Source organism: Nannobrachium achirus (genome assembly GCF_963921795.1).
Source record: "Nannobrachium achirus genome assembly, chromosome: 21".
Lineage (NCBI taxonomy): Eukaryota > Metazoa > Chordata > Actinopteri > Myctophiformes > Myctophidae > Nannobrachium > Nannobrachium achirus.
The window spans coordinates 39,354,125-39,376,173 of record NC_137828.1 but is presented as its reverse complement, the minus strand read 5'-3'; the positions used below and the strand labels follow the sequence as shown (position 1 = coordinate 39,376,173).

Genomic DNA, 22,049 nt, shown 5'->3' with positions numbered 1-22,049 from the left:
AGCAACCATCTTCATGTCGCGCTGACCTCGGAAAATAGAGCATGACATGAAAGCGGTTTCAATCTGTGTTGCCTCTCAACTGGAACAAGTCACCTGCTTTTAAGCGTGGCACTTCTCAAATCAAACAACTCACCCGATTTAACAATTACAAGTATCTAAGTCCCTGTTGTCCCTGTTTAAGGATTTTACATTATAGCAGACGCAGACCATCCCAGAGGGAGACATTTAGGCACATGTAAGGTCTCTCACACACACACGCACGCACACGCACACACACACACACACACACACACACACACACACACACACACACACACACACACACACACACACACACACACACACACACACACACACACACACACACTCCTTCTCCCCTCCCGAGTCCCGAGCAGAAACAACAAAGACAGACCTAAACTCCATTGACGTGTGAGGTGCACTGCAGTGTGTGCTGCGTGATCAGCACTTCTCTGCTAAAGCACAAGGGCAGCAGCAGCAGCCATGGCAGAGTGAATCCCCTCATGATACAGATGAGACTAAGGGTCACCAAAAAGGCCAAGGCACAATCTGTGCAGGGATTGAATGGTCTTTGTGGTCCGATCCCTTTTGTTGGAACCCATGACATTATTGGCCAGTCTAAGAGGCCCTAAACAATGGTGGAAAGACCAGACTGGGATCAAAAGTATCCAGTGAGTGGTGAATAATATCAGTAACATAACAGACTTTGAAGCCAGAATGTATTCTTTACAAAGCGATAACATCTAGGCGTGCTGCGGATGTTGAATATGAATTAGTCCATGTTCACTGTCTGGAAGGTTAGCAGAGAGAGGGAGGCTGTTTTTGAGATAAACACTATCTATCAGCTGTAAAGACTAATTTGGTCTCACTGTGTCCTTCACACCACATCTACGTTAGCCAACTATCAGTTTCCTTGGAAATAGTCTGAGTCATGATCTAAATAGATTCAATATTTATGAACACCGGTCAGAATAGACTTGGCTTAGCCAGCCAGATACTCTAAATAAATGCTATGACTGGATCGCATAAAGGTGTCATCCTTGAAGGATGTGTGGCAGTGTGGAACAGGTGTTGTTAACATCGGACAAGGTGCCAGTAATCATTATGGCTATGTTATATATGGGAGAACATCCACTTTATCATTTCAACTTTCATGCTGTTACTTAAACATCATTCATTAAGTTATCAATGGACGAAACACAGCTTCAGAACCTGAAGTGAAAATGTGAGAATTACAGGTGGTGTCACTGTGGCCTCAACGCCGCAGCATACTTTACATTCCTCAACCTGTGTTCCAGCCAATAAGAAACAAAGCTAATGTCATTTGAAACAGGGCTGTGCTTCTTCTCTCCTCAATATTTAAACAAGACATCCTCTGAAAACAAAACAGAGGCCACATGACGCTCCTCACATGCAGGAACACAACATGTCGGGGAGAGGCAGTCGTTGGTGACTGAAGCAGGCTTGTTCCGTGGGTATAAGTGAGGTCAACAAAGTATAATTCATAACTTGTCGCACAACAGCGTTGTTCGCAGGAAACAGAATAAAAAAAACGGAAACAACTGACAAAAGAAAACAACCGACTACAATATAACTGACAAGTGTCTAATAATTGAAAGTGAGTTATAATTAGTGAGTGATACAGCACTTTATCGTATGTCGATGGTATGTGACAACAAGCAAGGTTACAGGAAGAAGAGCGGAAACTTTCTGCATTGCAGCATGCCTGACTCTTGTGGTCTCCCTGTTCCGTTTACACAGCTAGAGGAGGCTATAATTAACCTATTGCATCCTTCCGACTGGTCCACGACACGCTTCCAATAAAAACAACAAAAGAATACTTACGCTTTTTTGATGTCATCTTGCGACGCATTTTTCTGTACCCCTAAAATGTGGTAGTATTCCCCCATGGCTCTGTGTGTGCTGGGTGCGTTGGTTGGTTGGTGGTTACCTTCCTGCGCAGAGGTCCTCTGTGGAGAGACAATGGTTAAGTCCTGTTAGTGAGGCATGCTAGGCAGAGAGATGAAGCTCCAACAACAAACTGTGGCTGTGGGCTGCTGAGGCCAGCCATGCGCGAGTGGTAAGACGCCTCCCCTCCGGGCCGGAGGGGGGCATTTAGAAAGGGGAGGGGGAAACGCAGCAATACATAACAATCTAATCCACTGCACTGAATATAGAGCCCTTTATAGAGGGGAGCGGGGGGGGGGGGGGGGGTCAGCTAATCTAACATTAGCCCAGTGAAATTATATAACAGTGATTGGGGGAGCCAGAGCTCACCCTGAGGCCATGAGGGTGAACATGTGATTTATCTGTAGCTTTTAAAGTCTACCTCGTGGAGTCTGTGAAGTTGCTGTGTTTTTAAGACATGAACTGGTGACGTTTCAGCTATGAATCTGGGCTTGCTTGAAGACATGACAGAACATGTCTGATGGAAAAGCATTAACACATTGTTGCGTATCACTCCCCTAGAAAAGCAATCCCACAGTCCCAAATCCATGAAGACTAGCTCGCTTTTTATTCATGTAGGCTAGCCTTGACAATTTAGATTTGAATTTCACAGACATTGACAAGCTAACACTCAGTAAAAAGGATTCCTGTGAGGATGTACTATCTGATACTATCTGATCATGACTGCTGAATGGAAAACTGCCAAGACTTGCCTTACACCACTCCTTTCCCTACAGTCAAATACCATGCAAAGATACATTATTCATAATAAATCTTCATCCGAAAAAGGAATGTGGCATTACCACACAATCTTGTATTGTTTGCACTTTATACAGTAGGAGTGTGTTCTGTAAGTTGAGCTCTTTAATGTATACACCCCTCTATCTTACTATATACTCTATATCTATTCTGTTACACATAAGAGAAGAGTACAGGAGTGAATAAGAGCAGAACTCAACCTCAACTCTACTCAACGGGTAAAAAAGGGTGAAAAGAACAGACATGGCAGGAAACTCCCACTTTCACTCACCATTTCCCCTTCTTTCTATCCATCAAGGAGAGTAATTAGCTGATTAGGATCTCTCTAGTCAGGCTATCTGCCAAAATTGCAAAGCTTCTGACAACTGGATTTAAAATGTCGTCAAACGGTGAGTGAGAGAGCGAGATGTACATTGGTGAACGAGGGTTCTTCCCCTTCACCTGATAGGGCGAGATGAAAGGAAAGAGCCAGAAACTCACAAAATGTGTGTTCCAACACAACTAGCACAGCAGCATCAATAACATAGCTATTGTGACCTAGCACCCTTTGCAAATGCATCTTTTGTTGTCCTCCTACACATATTCCACTCAGCCAAATACCTCAAAAAGTACAACAGCAGACCACTGCATAGATGGTGAAAATTACAACAACAAAAAACAAATTGCACTGTAGGTTTTTCTTAAGGAGGTGGTGCCATAGTTTTGTACCTTTTCTGTTTTGTATGTGTCTAGAATGGAGTTAACATCAAACATATAATTTTCCGAATGTCTGTCTGAGTGTCTGTCTGAGTGAGTGTCTGAGTGAGTGTCTGTCACAGCGTTTCTCCTCAGTGGCTGGAGCAATTGATCTGAAATCGCATCACCATTAGCATATGAACATACCTGACATAACTGTGAAGCCCGTTTGTCACTTTCACAAATCATATGCTGTATATTAGCATTTTTATGGTGTATCTATATCTATTTAGCCTACAGTACCTTTTGTGACCACACATGTTAAGGGAGGGGCGCTGTTGTTCAGGCCATGCACAATCACACACAAACCCACACACACACACACGGGGGGGGGGGGGGAGGAGTGTGTGTGTGTGTGTGTGTGTGTGTGTGTGTGTGCAGGCGGGCGGGCGGGCGGGGGGGGGGGGGGGGGGGGGGGGTTCTGGCCCTGTTACAGATGTTGTCCAAAAATCATGCAGATCGGTACACAGTATCTCTGTAGCCGTTAAATGGAACGGGTATTTCTTACATTGATGCTCCTACATATTAGCATGCAAGCACCAGTTAAAGTTACTTTCCATTCCTCATATACTGTGTGCACAGTGCACATCCCATAACCCACACACTGCACATCATTTCGGAGCTCATATCTTTGAACGGGTAAGGGCTAGTTACTCTAATTGACCCCCAGGTGTGGTTATAATATGCAAAATATTATAATTTATAATATTATAATATAATACAATATGTCTTCCCTGTGTATTTTTGGTTACTTCCTGGAAGCTGACAAGGAAGATAAGGAAGGAAGGGATATCATGTGACAACGGGGATGCGCCATGTCCGGCCATGAAGCTCACCATGGGTGCCAGAACTCGCACTGGAAGTGCGATAACATACATGTCAGTGAAGCGACCGCAGTTTTCCCAATGACCCTGAGCGCAAACGGTGGGGGCCGATGGGCAATAGGCTTCCCACACTCCCGCGCCCCCACCGTTGCGCTCAGGGTCGTTGGGAAAACCGTGGTCGCGTCAGTGAATGGAGCCGGCTTGATCAGCTCATGAACAAACCTGGAACAAAAACTATTTATGAACGACTGAGACCTTTGTCATATAATCTGTTCAGGAATATAAAAGAAGACATATCAAAGGTATTTTTACAATCACTTGCTTTTCGATGTGCACAGTACATAATGAAATAATAATAATAACAGTAAATAATAATCGTTTCTGTCTCCGAAGTATCGCGAGATTTGGTTCCCAGACAGGAAACGGTGGATAGTCTCGCGATACTTGGCACGTTTAGAAACATACTTTTTGCTCTTTAGATACTGCTATAAAATGACACGGAGCACACATCGAAAATCCACACAGCAGAAACAAATGTGTGACATGCCTCTTTTACTTTCCTGAGCTGAGTATGTTATAAAGTAGGGATGTGCGCGATTATTCGGTTATCCGACTAAACGGGGCTGATCCCACTATTCGGTTTGTAAATAAAATTTGGTTATTCTATTAAATATATTTTTAATTATTGAGATATGAACTTTATTCAACATTTGCATCTTGCACCCATATTAATGTCATTTCTTTATAATAAAAGTTTGCTTTAAAAGCTGGGTCACAGCCCACCTGAAAACCTGGTATACTTAATGAACAGGTGGGTGTGGCCACATAAAAACATAATTTTAACATTTCTGTACATATGGACCCTCACATGTCTGTAACTCTGAGAGTTATGGGAGTCTATGAAATTAAAAAGCTTGAGAACCACTTATCTTTTCTTCCCAAGAAATAGTAAATCTATTAATAATAGTTGAAGTGTAGCAAGAAGTTAGTAATAATAATGTTCATAGTATAGTAAGTAGAGATGTTACCGATCAATCGGCAATGGATCGGATCGGGCCGATCAAAGCGTGATCGGCGATAATCGGTGGTTTAGATCAAAAGGTAAATTCACCGATCCGATCGGTGCATCCGATCAACCAGCCGTTCAGTATGCCCACTTGAGGCCATTTTGGGGTATTGATTTCCACAGTGCTGAAGGAATAATTAGTTACTGCTATGATAATAAATACATAGTAATGCTGGTAAATAACTATAAGGCAAATATATAAATGAATTCATAAGTGAATTAATTAATTAAAGTTAAAACATTAACATTTAGAAAATATAAATAATATATAAATAATAACTTGATCGAATCGGTGATTGATCGGTATCGGGTGATCACACTTTTGTGATCGGTGCTCGGTGATCGGTTCCAAAAAACCTGATCGGACCATCCCTAATAGTAAGAGTATAAACATCAACTGAAGCATTCAAAATATTACTGTAAATGACATAACATTGTGTGATAAATTACGAGGTATCGGTTTGGCATAAACTGGCATATTGCCAATACCAATGCCAGCATTTTAGGCAGTATTGGCAGCTTTTCCAATACTCGTATCGGTATCAGAAATTCAGAACAACTCGACGCACATGAGCTAGATGACCAATGTCAGGCTATAGTCAGGTAGCACCCAAAAAACAAAATTAGAAGAAAACAACCCATTCTGTATGTCACACTTGGCTTGAAATGTACAATGAACAAATAGCCCTAATGCTTGCTGCTTATGCGTGTTGGCTGTGTGCCATTATTGATTAGACATCACCACTTGAAATCACTGTCATTGGCTCAATAGAAAAATAAACAAATAATGGATTTACTCAGGAATTCATGCAACTACAGTAGTAGTGTGAAGCAATCAGCTCAGCTGCGTTCACTTCCATCTACCTGCGCAGTTTTCAACAACCGCTTTTTGAAAGTTAATGTTAATCATTTAAGTTAAGAGATGAATAGATAACAAAATAGAATGAGAGAGAGAGACAGACAGACAGACAGACAGACAGACAGACAGACAGACAGACAGACAGACTGTAGAGTGAAAAGAGAAACTAAATCTAGGCACAGTATCTGTTTACTGTGGCCTTGATATGACCTCAGAAACAACTTAAACAAGAACTCCACTGTCATACACAACTTGGCACTTATAGCACCAGCTTGCCAAAGTTAGTGAAATGAAGTAGAAGCTGATGATTCCACTCTACACTTTAACATCACCAAACAGCACTGCAACTCTGCCAGGTCTGCTTTTTACAGTATAAGCGACTTTGGGCTTGTCAGAAGGGATACTACACGAGTGGGTAGTTAGCACTGGTTAAAACAATTACAACAATCGCACAAAACAAGAAACTGTTCATTACATAATACAAACACATATAACATCTTACCAATTTAACTAGGATAAACAAACCGGTAAGTAGTTCCACTGGGTGTCCAGTTGTGTCTTGCTTGTTTGCTATTTATAACCCTGTGCCCTTTCTAACTAGTGTGTGTTTATGTTATGAGCCGAGGAAGGGCGTGTGTGTGTGTGTGTGTGTGTGTGTGTGTGTGTGTGTGTGTGTGTGTGTGTGTGTGTGTGTGTGTGTGTGTGTGTGTGATTGTGTGCGTGCGTGTGGCAACTGGCAAGGTAGCGCCAACCAATGTCTCCTGGTCGGCACTATTTAACCCTGGCAGCCCTGATTGGCATCTCGGTTAGGGGCCAGGGTCAAACTCTCCCACACAGACATACAATGTCCCTCCCTCTGTCTTCCCTCTCTACACTTTATTTATTCTCCTCCTTCCCTGCACCTTGAATCTGACTTACTTTCCTTCATTCCCTCTCCCCAGCATGAACTCATACAGCTGAAGAGTGGACTGAAGTGAAGAGTTACATCTCTCTCCAGTAAACTCCAGATTATTTCCCCTGTGGTTCTCTACAACCTTCACAAAGCCCTCAACTCATCATCACATTGATTTGGTTCATTCCCATGCTCGACTAGTATTACTGACCTTCTTCTCAGCCACCATCACTAGCCTGCCGCCTGTGTTTACTTTGCAGGTGGGTTTGTGCACAGCACCATGTGTACATTGTGTAGTAGCTGTGCAGAATCAGCAAGCTGATACAGAACTACAGGATGCCCCCAATTTTGCTCGGTGCAAATCGTGCCTGAGCGAACAAGTTGAACACAGATCTAACGCAGGAAAACATACAAATACAGCTACAGTCATGTGATCCCCATTTGTTTAATGTCATGGCATAAGTCTGAAATTGTGAAACAAACAGAGAAATGTGGCTGACAGCACTAGCTTTTGTAATCGTTGATGACAGCAGGGGCCAGGGCTTTAACTAAATAGAACAAGGATATCTTATTGTGCTTTATAATCATGAGATTAATCTATAGTTAAGCAATTAGCAACAATTGTAGTGTATGTATGGACTATGGAATGATCTAAAGATGATATATTTCTGCAGGAAGTAAGTTACCACCTTTCTCGTTCTCTCAACAAAGGTCAATGGGGTTTTTGCATTGAATTCTTCATCATTGCCAAAAATGAACTCTGTGTCAAATAACAGTTCATGACTCTTAAGGGCCATTCACAATGATCACTATAACTATAACAATATAGTTTTAAAAATGGATCTAACACAAGTGGAGTTCACACCATCTATAAAAAGAAAATACAAATGGGAACAATATATCATTATCATTATAGTTATAGTGTTCAGTGTGAACAGCACTTTACATGTTTTTGTGAGTAATGAACACCTATGATTCTTTATTAAATGTAATGTACTTTCAAAATGCCTGTGCATGTTGTCAAACCGTGAAATTGTGGATACTGTGGATTCAGAATAAGCATGCTTGTGTACCAAGTCACAAGGCTTTCACTGTAGCCATTACTAAACAGCCCATGGGAATACATTAATTCACCATGGTGAGATAAGTATCTAGATGAGTTATTTAGCTGTTTATAATGGAAGAGATGATGACATTCTCACTGACAGTAGTGTCAGTGTATTGTATGGTGTTCAGTGTGCTGCCCAAATAGTATATCATATTTTATGTGCCTTTTCTTAGCATCAAAGAATCGGTTGAGGGGCAGGCTCCATTTGGGCATCTGCACCATTTAAAAAGTACCAGTTAAGCAATGGTATCGGATCAATCCCAAATGATACCCAAAACGCTGTGATTAGCTGAGAGGTGTCGTCAGCTCACAGTGGGTATTCAACTATTGGCTCATCTAGCATCGTGCTCTTGGGCGCCTTATGTTATGAGCCTCATACACAGGACGCTGAGTGAAGCGAAATGAGTGCTCCTCAGTGTACGCTCCCTCAGACTCACAAATAATTTGTCTATCTATGGGATTAACTTCTAGCTGTGTAATTTGACCCCAGTTTTACAATTCCTCAGAGACAACCACACAACAATTAGAGACCATGGGCCCATGAGTACACGTGCACCAGCCGCACGCACACACACACACACACACACACACACACACACACACACACACACACACACACACACACACACACACACACACACACACACACACACACACACACACACACACACACACACACACACACACACACACACACACACACACACACACACACCCACACACACACACACACACACACACACACACACACACACACACACACACACACACATTTGCCACGCGTGTGTAGGTGTCCCACAACACAAACAGAGACACAGGGGAAAAACAGCGTGGAAGACATGTGCGCATGCAAACACGCCCAGAACAGACACGCCTTCAATTAAAGCCCACATAATGTGACAGCATACGCCCACACAGGCATGCACCTATGATGCACGTGTGCAGCTGTGCAGAGGGAGAGAAACACAGTTTGACGTCAGTGCATCATTGTAGTATGGGGCGTATTATGGGGCGTGCCTTCTGGTACTTGATCATGCTATGGAAATGACCATTATGTAAGTAACACTAATCACATTACATGCATGCAATAATATAACTTCTGCCGTCCAGCAGTTGCTTTATTTATTCAGCCACTCCGTAATTCTGAACGGCAAATGCGTGTATGTATGCGTCACAACCAGAAGTACCTCCACTGCTTTTTGAAATATCTAAACTTAATTTATCAATTAATTATATTACAGTGTATCCTGTATCTAATAAAACACTTTTTTTTTGCCATTTTCAAATACTTTTTTTGACAGGCTTGAAATAATTTAGATAAATATTTTTTGGAAATCTCTCTGGGGGGAATGAATGGGTTTTCTATCTGTGGCACCACAAAATGACCGCCACTGCTATGATCAGTGGTTCTCAACCTTTTCAGGCCGCGACTCCCATTTTCACAATTTCTGCCTCTAATATTTGACAATTTGGACAATGTTTAATTTGTCATTTTAGAGGTATTAAAAAGTCCTTAAATTGTCACTTTAGAAATGTGCAGATACCCTCTATGCCATACATGGGCAACTGGCGGCCCGGGGGCTACATGCGGCCCCCACCTTCACTTAATGCGGCCCGCAGGTTAATACCGGAATACTGATATATTACTGATTTCAGCTGTTACAATTCCAAACATGACCTGCTTTAATTCTGTCAGTCTATATCAGTAGCTTAACGACTAGTATAGTAGTATTAAAATGTATTTTTTTATGTCCAATGTATTTGTATTTTGGTTCATAAAGTTAACATGAGTATATAACTAAATGCATTTGAAATTAGATAAAAATGTTACATTTCAGGATTCCAATTAAAAAACAAAAAATTATTCAGGATTCCAATTCAAAAGAAGCAAAAATAGCCCATCTACAAGCTCAAAACGCATCGCAGCGTGATGCGTTTTGAGCTTGTAGATCTGCTATTTTTGCTTCTTTTGTATGAGATACTAGAATGACAAAGTAGGATGTAGCAATATGCAATGTGGCCCTCTGGAGTGAAGGTGGAAATATAGTGGCCCTCGCCATCATCAAAGTTGCCCACCCCTGCTCTATGCACTTAAACTTTATGTAGGTTTGTTTACTGTTGAGTGAGGAAAAAAACAATGTTGCAAATTAAGTTAATCATCTGGGGACAGGGCCCCCCCAAAATAATTTGGGGACCCCTCTGGGGGTCCCGACCCACATGTTGAGAGCCCCTGCTATATGACTGATGTCACAGGCTGGTCACATGAAGTTCGAGATCCACATTGGAGCCGGGAGAGTGTTTTTTGCAGGTCTTTCAGACCGAGAGAGTCCGATCAAAAAATCACACTTGTGTGAACTGAGCGGTGGTGTGTGTGTGTGTGTGTGTGTGTGTGTGTGTGTGTGTGTGCAACAGCGCCCCTCCCTTAACATGTGTGGTCAGAAAAGGTTACTGCAGGCTACAGACCCGGAGACAGACAGACATACAGACAGACATACAGACAGACAGACAGACAGACAGACAGACCCACACACACGGCCACGTATAGGAGCGTTGTGACCACCGCTCAAAAAGCAACTGGGTTAAGGCAGCGGAGGTGACGAAAGTCGGGGGGACGGAGATACACCTAAACCTAACCTTAACCCTAACCTTAGTAAAACTAACACTGGTGAATGCTAACCTGGTGAAATGCTAACCTGCCGACGCTGGTGAATGCTAACCTGGTGAAATGCTAACCTGCCGATACTGGTGAATGCTAACATGGTGAATGTTAAACTGGTCGGACCAACAGTGCTTAACCCAGTTGCTTTTTGAGCGGTGGTCACACCGTCTCCATAGCGTGGCCGTGTGTGTAGGTATGTATGTTTGTTTGTTTGTATGTATGTATGTATGTGGGTGGGTGGGTCTGTATGTAGCCTCAAGCCTGTGGTGTAGTACCTTTTCTGACCACACATGTTAAGGGAGGGGCGCTGTTGTTCAGGCCAGGCCAGAACAGGCAAGGCTCACTCACACTCACACACACGCACGCACGCACGCACGCACGCACACACACACACGCGCGCACACAGACTCCACCGCTCAGTTCACACGGGTGTGATTTTTTGATACACTTGGACTGAAAGACCTGCAAAAAAACACTCTCCCCATTGGAGACATGTAGTTTCTATGTGGGATATTTCCTAGTTTCTCTGTAACTCAGGTCTTGGAATTTGTTGCACTGTCCAAGATCACCAAAATAAAATATTATAGAATAATTATGCGGTAACGTAAGATGATGATTATTTAGAAATTGAGTGTGACCTAAGGATAACTATAAATAGTTCACCATCCCTGTGTTTAAGGAAGTGGTCTGACAGACTGAGTGTGCCAGTGCCCAAGGACATGCCACCCCCTCTACAAGCTGGCATAGAAGACCAAAGCATGTCCCCCGGCTACCTCCAGGTTCATACCCTATTTTAAACACCTGACACCCAAAATAAAAGCTGACATAATTAAAACACGCAGATGTCTCTTAGCAGAACACAAACTAGTATTACGTGCTTGACCTTGACCTCGAAAACAATCAATCAAAATGTGCTTTTGTAGGCCAAGGTCTAATCTGAGGTCCATGGGTCGGATTACATGAAGTGATGCCTTGTTTAAGGCTGCTTCCCTCCTGGGACAAAAGACAGGTTACAGTAAACCATTGAAATTCACTGAACAGAAGGAATGTGGTTTGTCACCTAATAACATTACAATACAAACAAAAACATCTGATCAACGTGTAAACTGTGTCACTGTGCATACAGAGGCATCATTTCAAAAAGAAATAGGGGGTGGCAAAAATAAGTTGGTTAACATAGTCCCTTTTCGAAAATAGCTCTCAACACTACACCAAACGACATGTTGAAAGCTTGTAGATCAACTATTTTCGCTATTTGTTTGGGGGTGAAAAGAGAAAATGTCTGCCTATAATGACATTTCCAGAATTGATGCAATGTTGACTTGAAAGTGGTTAATATATTAATGGTTATATACAATAAAAGTAGACCTGGACTGATATGGAAATTCTTGGCCGATACCGATGTTTAAAATTTTTGTGTTATTATTTCCCCTTTTGGGCCAGGGAAACACATAAATCAACATTATAAGATAACTGTTCAGAATCTACTCTCTTGGTAAGCTGCAAATAACCAACACACCAACATAGATAGCCAGTGCAAAATTAATGCTTATCAACAGATAAATATCGGCTACTGCCATCGGTTAATGTCGATGTAGTCTCGCGTAGACAGACAACTATTCCACAATCTCCGAATGCTATATAGAGTCTGGAACGGCAGCTCCCGAACGGTGAGTATATGGGAAGTAGCCAGTGCTGCACTGAACTGTTAGTAGTCCCACTGGAAACATAACAGAAACACAATAGCTCAGACAAAGTCATTCGAGCGGCCTATTCTTGTTATGAGTGTATAGTTTAAGAAAACGTTTGAAAACATCATGGAGGTAACACCAACAACACCAGAGAAAGACGAAATAATGCCCCAAAAAATAAAGAAAGGAGACTTAACGCTTCCAGTAGGACTTGTTATGTCACATCCGCTTTATCTCGCACTCATCATTTCTATTCCGGTTTGCCAGACTGTATGCCGGGAGCATTTGGCCAAATCGCGGAGGCAACAGTCTGGCCACGTGAGACTAATGTCGATGTAATGATACCGATATTGACCGATAACGGCAAACATCGGCCGATACCGATGTGTGGCCGATCCCTAAATAAAAGACTTATCTAAATTATAACACATATCACATGTAGATGGAACCGCATCGACTAAGTTGAATCAGATTAATCTGCTAAAACAATTCAGAGTTGGGGACAATAGCCTATGCATAAAATAACAGAATTTTAGGTTACACCCCAAATGAAGCCCCTGCTTGCAAACACACAGTGACACTGACTGTAGCCCTGCATGAACACTAGACACCTGACCCACTCACACTGTACAGAATGTAAGCTATGCCATTCTCATGGCACTTTCATTGCTCTATTTACTAACAGGTTTTTTTTCTCTTCTCTCTCTCTTTCCCCCCTCTTCCTTTTTTTGTCTTTGATTGTATCTTTAAGACCAGAGGTCTTTAATTATTACAGTGCCATCTATGTTCTTTCTAGTCTAGCCCTATAGATCACCACATACCATAATTCCATGGCAGTCACTAGACAAGCCTTGGATCAAGACTAACCTAGATGTTCTTTATCGATTTTGACATATTTATGATACGAAAGTAAAAGTCAGACTCTATAAATACATTTATGATAGTCTTGATCCAAGACTATCATGTCTATCACTAGACAATGAGTTACTATGTACTACTGTGACGTTTGTTGTAACCGACTACCAACATAAGATGGAACGTTATCTTGTTCTTATCATTGTAAACTGAAAGCAAAACCAAAATGTTTTATGATAATAACTGCCCTCATTGGAAAACATAATGACATACCGCTAGGCCTTATAACACAAAATAATTGCGACCGTCAGGGAGCAGTTTACTATGAAAACCTCCACCGGCCGTCCGTCGGTCGGTCGGTCGGTCGGTCGGTCACACGTCACACGTCACACCTTTGCCCTGCTCATATCTGGGCTCGTCTGTGTATTGTACCAGTAAGACTCCCTAATCGGGAGATAAGCGACCGTTGGTCGCTTATCTCCACAAATATTACAACCTCCACCTCTCACGTCATACGGGTAGCCATAGTTACACCTGGAATGTTGAATCTCCATATATGGAGATAACCTACGCATCACACAAAGTCTGACCTCACCAGCCCATACTTGGGCATGGACGACTTATATCTCCATATACGGAGATGGCCATATATGGAGATACGATGACATCACAGAGTCCACAGCTGATGATGTGGCGTGATGTCATACAATACACAAACAAGCCCTATATAAAGGGGCAATTCTCACCAGGGAAGAGAGCATTGCCTGGAATGTTGAATCTCCATATATGGAGATAACCTACGCATCACACAAAGTCTGACCTCACCAGCCCATACTTGGGCATGGACGACTTATATCTCCATATACGGAGATGGCCATATATGGAGATACGATGACATCACAGAGTCCACAGCTGATGATGTGGCGTGATGTCATACAATACACAAACAAGCCCTATATAAAGGGGCAATTCTCACCAGGGAAGAGAGCATTGCCTGGAATGTTGAATCTCCATATATGGAGATAACCTACGCATCACACAAAGTCTGACCTCACCAGCCCATACTTGGGCATGGACGACTTATATCTCCATATACGGAGATGGCCATATATGGAGATACGATGACATCACAGAGTCCACAGCTGATGATGTGGCGTGATGTCATACAATAAACAAACAAGCCCTATATACTGATGCGATACGATGACATCACAGAGTCCACAGCTGATGATGTGGCGTGATGTCATACAATAAACAAACAAGCCCTATATACTGATGCGGAGATATGAGCAGGGCAAAGGTGTGACGTGTGACGTGTGACCGACCGACCGACCGACCGACCGACCGACCGACCGACGGACGGCCGGTGGAGGTTTTCATAGTAAACTGCTCCCTGACGGTCGCAATGACATCACGCCACATCATCGGCTGAGGACTGTGTGATGTCATCATATCTCCATATATGGAGACATAATGCCCAAATATGGGCTGGTGAGGTCAGACTTAGTGTGATGCGTAGGTTATCTCCATATATGGAGATTCAACTTCAATGAGTAACCATGGCAAATCACACCGTACACAAATGACCCTTATATAACACCGGCATTATCTACCGACAGCTTCTATAAGCCAACCCTGGCGATAAGGTCTGAGTCGAAGAAATGCTTCTTTCCTGGTATAAGACCGGCATTGTCTGTCGTACATTTCGGTCAATTCCAGTGGGGATGCCATTGAAAAGTTAATCTAGTTGTACAAAGTAATCAAAGAATGGGTTGACTGGTATGTCTTGCTTAACTAAGCTGTTTCTTTGGTATCTTATCGGTAACAGAGGCCTTATAGCCAGAATGTAAACTAGTCGTTGGCATGATCAATGTGTCACATTTCCATTCAGAACGCAGAAAATCTCCGTCTCCCCTGGATACCAAAACACAAGGCCAGCCCTCAAAGTAAACAACCCTTGACTTTTAACATAGTGTACAAACCAAGATACCTGTGTGTCATCACGAAGCAAATTAGTCCAACTGTAATAGGAGATAATGGAAAATACCCCCTGCAGGTGGGGTGATATAACGCATGCTGCCTAGTCTGTTACAGAATGCTCCAGAAGATTTGTAATAGGCCTAAAGATAATTTTCTGGAACATTCTGTAAGACTTTGCTGGTTAGGTAGGCAGTGTAAATTATTTCAGAAAGACAGAAAGACAAAAAACAAAAAAGACTAACCTATTGTAGACCTAACTGTTACCTATAGCTTACCTATAGTTGGTAATTGAGAAGACACCTGTAAAATTGTATAAGGCAAACAAACTAAAACATTGCATTTAAAACTAATTATTTAGTATGGCATCAATGCTTCAGCATTTGTCGTCTATTCTTCATAACCCTATCAATTTGTTAGACCCAGTGGTGTTTCATTTAAGTACTCAAGTAGGCCTAGTAAAAGTATCAGTACTGCAATGTAGAAATACTCCGTTACAAGTAGATGTCTGGAATTTAAAATGTACTTGAAAAGTAGGCTACAAAAGTATATTGGCATCAACATGTACTTATAACCTGGGCTGGCATAATGTTTTTTTTAAATGTGAATATGTTATCATCGCCATCGGTCAACACGATTTTCTTCTACTAAAGTTTAATTTAATGTGTAAAGTCAGCTTGCTGGAACAATGCAGCCTCTGTCACAAACGTCGTCTGTTGGATGGATTACGCTGACAAATCGATAACAATACCGCTCATTCTTATGACTGATTGATTCTCGTGTAATAATCATCGTTGACGCAACAGCACAGCAGCAGTGTCACGATGCGACCATGAGTGGCCATGACGACAGCCGGGGTCGGAATTGTGACCTGGTTGTTGCGTTGGTTGCGTTCCTCTCACGAATATGTGTGTGGACAAATCGTGGGCAATGCGACGACTGAACCGACGTCCTGGGTGAAATGAAACGACACCTTTCATCGTTGTAAAATAAGGTCATAATAAATGCAATGTCGCTCACCTTTTTCAAAGGATGGAATGTCCCGTGTGACCTCTGCTCTGTGATGTTTGTACCCTCTTTTTGTCGTTATTTTCTCCACCCGTCCAGAAGTCAGGAAGAACTGCTGGTGCTGTTGTGGCCACGCTCTGCTCTCTCTGTGTGTGTTGTAGAGATGGGACGTTCGCGAACGAATCGAGTCTTTTGAACGCCTCTTTGAAATGAACGATGGGATCCGGTTCGCAGGAGGGAGCCGTTCCTTTCTAATGATTGAACAGTGGTGGGAAAATTACAACAAATCTTTACTAAGTACTGCAATGCAGAACTACTCTGCCACGAGTAGAAGTTTGGAATTAAAATGTACTTGAGTAAAAGTACAAAAGTATTTTGGCATCAAAATGTAGACCTACTTAATACTTAAAGTACTAGTAGGTCTACTCATTATGCAAAGTGTCCCATTTCGGAAATGTATTGGCCTAGGTCTATATATGGCCAAAATGTAGGCTATAGGTTGAAGTCAAAATAATAATAATAAGTGTAATAATAACAAGTAAAACGTAGAGATGTAAAATTACCGTTTATCCTAAAAGACAAACGAAATACACAATTTCTTTCCACTATAGTGGCAAATCAATATGTTTTAATTCATATGTGTGTAGGCCTACTTCGAGAGTTGTGGGGATAACAAGTGTCTGACGCCACCTGCTGCTGGGCTGCTGTAAGCAATGGACAACATTATTAATTCATTTAACCAGAGTATACCATGCTTGCAATGCTGAGTGTGCCTGGCTCAAGTTGTGTCTTGCTGCAAGATTAACAAGGTGACCACCTCAAACCCAGGCTTCACTCACTGCATTAGGTGAAAAGTGAAACTAAAACTGACTGATTGTCACCAGGTTATTTTAATTAATATAGGCCTATTTATCAAACATATAATTTTCCGAATGTCTGAGTGAGTGTCTGTCTGTCTGTCTGTCTGTCTGTCTGTCTGTCTGTCTGTCTGTCTGTCTGTCTGTCTGAAACAGCGTTTCTCATCAGTGGCTGGAGCAATTGATCTGAAATCGCATCACCATTAGCATATGAACACACCTGACATAACTGTGTAACCCACACACTGCACATCATTTCGGAGCTCATATCTTTAAACGGGTAAGGGCTAGTAATAATAATTATGATGATAGTGAAATTATTATCATTTGTCTTTTTTTCTTTCAAGGCACTTCTTTGGGCATCAGAGGCAAGGTGGCAGGTGCTCTCTCAAGCACCCACATTTCATGACGCATTTTAGAGGTCACGTTTAATCTAGAAACCAAAACAAAAAACGCATGGGTGCCCGAGGCTACTTTGAATTATGGAACAAACTGTGGAACAAATAAACCTAAGCCCTAGTAGTGCTTTGGAGGAACCATAGTTACTAACTATTAGTAACGGTTGGAACAGCAAGTCAAAGCCTTGACTAGTGCCTTGAACTAAAAAATAAATAAATAAAAATAACCAAAAGAGTAACTGCAAACTGCTGCAAAAGCATCGAACAGAAATGACCCTGAAATTAGTCTGTACAGTGTGCCTTGCATCGATTTTGAATTGAATGGAAGGACGTTCTTGCAGTTAATGCCGCCTAGAGCACGTGCCAGGGATAAGGTCCCAATGAAAATGATAGATGTCCATTAATTATATAGGACATCATGGCGGTCAATATCCAATTACAGTCAGTCATGAGCAAGGCCCATGGAAAAGGCGATTACAGTATGAACTTTAATAGAGCTGGCATCAAGCACATGCACACAAATGAATAGCCTTCTCTCTGGCCGTCTCTAATAAAAGATGAGCGAAAAACTGTCCAGAAATTCTCATATAGGGCCTAGGCCTTAATACATGCCTACAGTCTATAGCAGAGTGGCTCAGAGCCTCAGTCTGGTGAGGTAAAAGTCTAATATCTCCCCCCTTATTATAGCAAACTCCAGTCTATGGTATTGGATTTCCACGCAGGAGACCCGGCTTCGAATCCCGGGCATTATAACGAAAAAACATCGCCATGGATGCACCATGGGACAGACATGCGACTAATAGGTCGCGCCAATCACTGGCCATCTGGCCAGTGATGTATATCGGACCAGTTACCCCTATGGAGACCCCTGCCCTGCGGCTGCATGCATGATAGTCAACAATGTTATGTCAAAAGTTCAAAACGTGCCCATATGGGCATGACCAAATAGGGGCATTCCCATATGTCCTTAATATTGATGACATTGGGACAGGGATCTTCATATATGGGCATAAAACGTATGTTTTTATTGGAAAAGCCAAGCAGGGCCTTGGCGAGTTAGGGCCTGGGTTTGATGCCTGGGGGATCTCCATATATGGGCACAAGGGCGGGGGGTACCCTAAAAGGGCATCATCTGGGAATGCCCATACTGTATATGGTAATTTTATTTATTTTATCCTTTATTAATAATTTAATATATATCCATAATATGGACTTAATATTAACGTTTTCGGGGAAGGTAGGCCTATAGGGTGTAAATCAGACCTTAAAGCAGGCTCTTGGGCGCGCACAAATTGACACAACCACTACAGTAAATATCACGTTATGGACAAACCATTACCTGATGATAACGACTAATACTGTTACCAACTAGAAATACTGTTCCTTCGAAACAGTGTGGGCTCGCTTCCAACCCAACAAATAGGATACTTTAAGGTACTGTAAGGTACAGTACCTTACAGTATTGTACTGTACCTTACTATACTCTACTGCACCTTACTGTACTGTACTGTACTGTACTGTACTGTACTGTACTTTACTGTACCTTACTGTACTGTACTGTACCTTACTGTACTATACTATACTGTACTCTACTGTACCGTACTGTACCTTACTGTACTGTACTCTACTCTACCTTACTATACTGTACTTTACTGTACTCTACTGTACTTTACTGTACTCTACTGTACTTTACTGTACTCTACTGTACTGTACCTTACTGTACTTTACTCTACTCTACTGTACCTTACTGTACTGTACCTTACTGTACTGTACTTTACTGTACTCTACTGTACCTTACTGTACTGTACTGTACCTTACTGTACTGTACTATACTATACTGTACTCTACTGTACCATACTGTACTGTACTCTACTGTACCTTACTATACTGTACTTTACTGTACTCTACTGTACTTTACTGTACTCTACTGTACTTTACTGTACTCTACTGTACCTTACTGTACTTTACTGTACTCTACTGTACCTTACTCTATTGTTTTGTACTTTACTGTACTGTACTCTACTATACCTTACTGTACTGTACCTTTCTGTACCTTACTGTACTTTACTGTACTCTACTGAACCTTACTGTACTTTTACTGTACTCTACTGAACCTTACTGTACTGTACATATTCTATGTGTTCTAGAGGTGTATATTGAGTGCATATACTGTAAGTTAACAATCCCAGATCACATCTGTCCTCCACTATGTCTATAACCAAGGCGTTCTTCTATGTGGCCACTCCAGACTGAGGAGTGGAGCATGACTTTTATTGTGTTTGTGGATCTGATTTGAAAATGCATTGGTTGTGATATCTCCCTGACAACCAACAACAACCACTAATACGGCTGAGTGTCCCTGCGGGTTCTAGGATATATACTGTAAATCCCATTGCCCGGGATCCTAAAACCTTATTCTTTTTAACTAAAGTTTCTAAAACACTACAAAACATGTCTCAAAGACAAATACAAGCAAACGTCTCCACAGTAACACAGTAACAGTTGTTTGTGTGTGTGTGTGTGTGTGTGTGTGTGTGTGTGTGTGTGTGTGTGTGTGTGTGTGCGTGCGTGCGTGCGTGCATGCGTGCGTGCGTGTGCGTGCACATTGTAGATCAACTTCATAGCAGTATTAAGTGGTCCATCTATGTTTTTTTATTAATAATAAAATCTACAAAGTAACAAGTAACTGAAGCTGTCAAATGCTGTATTTATGGTAGAGTATATGTAACAAAAATGGAAAGTAGAGTAAAAGTACCTCAAAATTGTACTGAAGGTACAAGTACTTGTATATACTTGAGTAAATGTACTTGGTTACTTTGCAGCACCACAGAACAGCCAATGACAGACAGGCCTTTAATCACAGCTGTTTCAATCAGTAGAGTGGAGAGGGACATTTAGAGATATTTGTAGTTTTAACTCAGAATATATACATCACACAGCTTAGATATGTGGATCAAATCAGAGAGCAGACCTGTGTGAACGCAATGATATAAATAGCATATCTGAAGTGTGAATATTGCAGCCACAGCGCCTTAATATAAACATGGGTCCCTTTCCTCTGTCTCACGCTGTCCCCACTCACTAATCCCATTGGAAATGCATTGGGTGCTTAAAGTTAAACATTTTTATTTTTTAATAATTATTCTACAAAACATTTCAAAACAAGAAATACAAGCACACGTGTCCTCAGTAAGCTGAACACATACAAATTTGAATGGTGTTGAAAGGTGTAAGCGTGTAGGAGATGAATCGCGCCAAAGTTTTGAGGAGATACTGACTGATAGATAAATAAACAAATAAATAATGAAGATAACATACGTGTGCTCGCCTTCCAGGCGAGCCCACAATAAGCGGAGCGTGTCTGAAAAATCATATTTTTGTCATCCACAAACATTTCCCCCCCGAGGTACCATTGATCGACCACCAGAGGGCATTGGTGACTAATACAATTCAACAGTGTAACCGCTAGCGTAGCGAGTGAATCGTCTCTCTAAATTTTGTCCTTCCACTTCCAACCTTGACTGGCAGCGATCTTTTCATTTGATTGTTGATGTGTTTATTTTGTCACCGAGTAGAGGAGATAAGAGCAAGACTAACTTAAAGGTTAATTTTGAACATCAAGCCCAGTCAAGATTAGTTTAGTTTACAGTTTGCATGCCAGGGATGGAATGTCAAAGGCACTTTTGCACATTTCTTTTTTCTTTTTATAGAATACCCCCCACCCCTTCAACTGAATCTAAGATTTTTTTCCTTTTTTGCTCTCCAGCAAGATAAATAAAACTAAAAGCTTCAATTATCCCTTAAAAGGCCTATGAGCAAGCACAAAGTATATCGTGCAAAGGAAATGATTCATAACGGCCTGCATTAACTTTGTCAGTTATAATCCATCACAAGGTAATAGGCTTAAATAAATCTCTTAGTAATTGAGATGAATCCCTCATTTCAACGACAAGTCCGGTTTTTAAGACCCAATTACCACTTTGAGTTCTCTTGGCCCATTGGACGCGAGGGGCTGGAGCTCTGAAACGAGAGAGGGGGCAGTGGCTGGCCATTTCACAGGGGAGGAATGGATGGAAGGATGGAACCGGTCCAAAGACGGATGAATATCCCCAGCGCCCAACTGCATCAGAGGGCAGGCAGATTTATGACAAACGCACACAATCTTAATTTGCGCCCAGCCCGATAATGCATCTCAAGGCCAGAATAGTTCTGCTCAGTGTTTCATAACTGGATGTTTCTTTAATTATATGTCAGAGGCCATAAAACTCAGGAGGAGATTTTCCCACAAAGCACTGTTTTATGTCCAGGTCATTATTGTAAATTACAAGCAACCCAAAGAAAAAATAGACTTCAAGAGGGGGAAAATGCAAAAGAAAGGGAGTTTATTCATATCCGT

At 41.8% G+C, this 22,049-nt stretch overlaps 1 protein-coding gene across 1 annotated transcript in view; it reads right to left on the bottom strand.

Annotated features, from left to right (window-relative positions):
• The window catches only part of LOC308307165 (dnaJ homolog subfamily B member 6-like), a 32,282-nt gene extending 15,821 nt beyond the window's left edge, over positions 1-16,461 (bottom strand). The window contains exons 1-2 of the mRNA XM_080752336.1: positions 16,411-16,461; positions 1,864-1,988 (exon numbers count right to left, since the gene is read on the bottom strand). Coding sequence (XP_080608462.1) covers positions 1,864-1,928 — 65 coding nt within the window. The 5' untranslated portion in view covers positions 1,929-1,988; positions 16,411-16,461. The remainder of the gene's footprint in view (positions 1-1,863; positions 1,989-16,410) is intronic.
• Between the last annotated feature and the right edge of the window lie 5,588 nt (positions 16,462-22,049).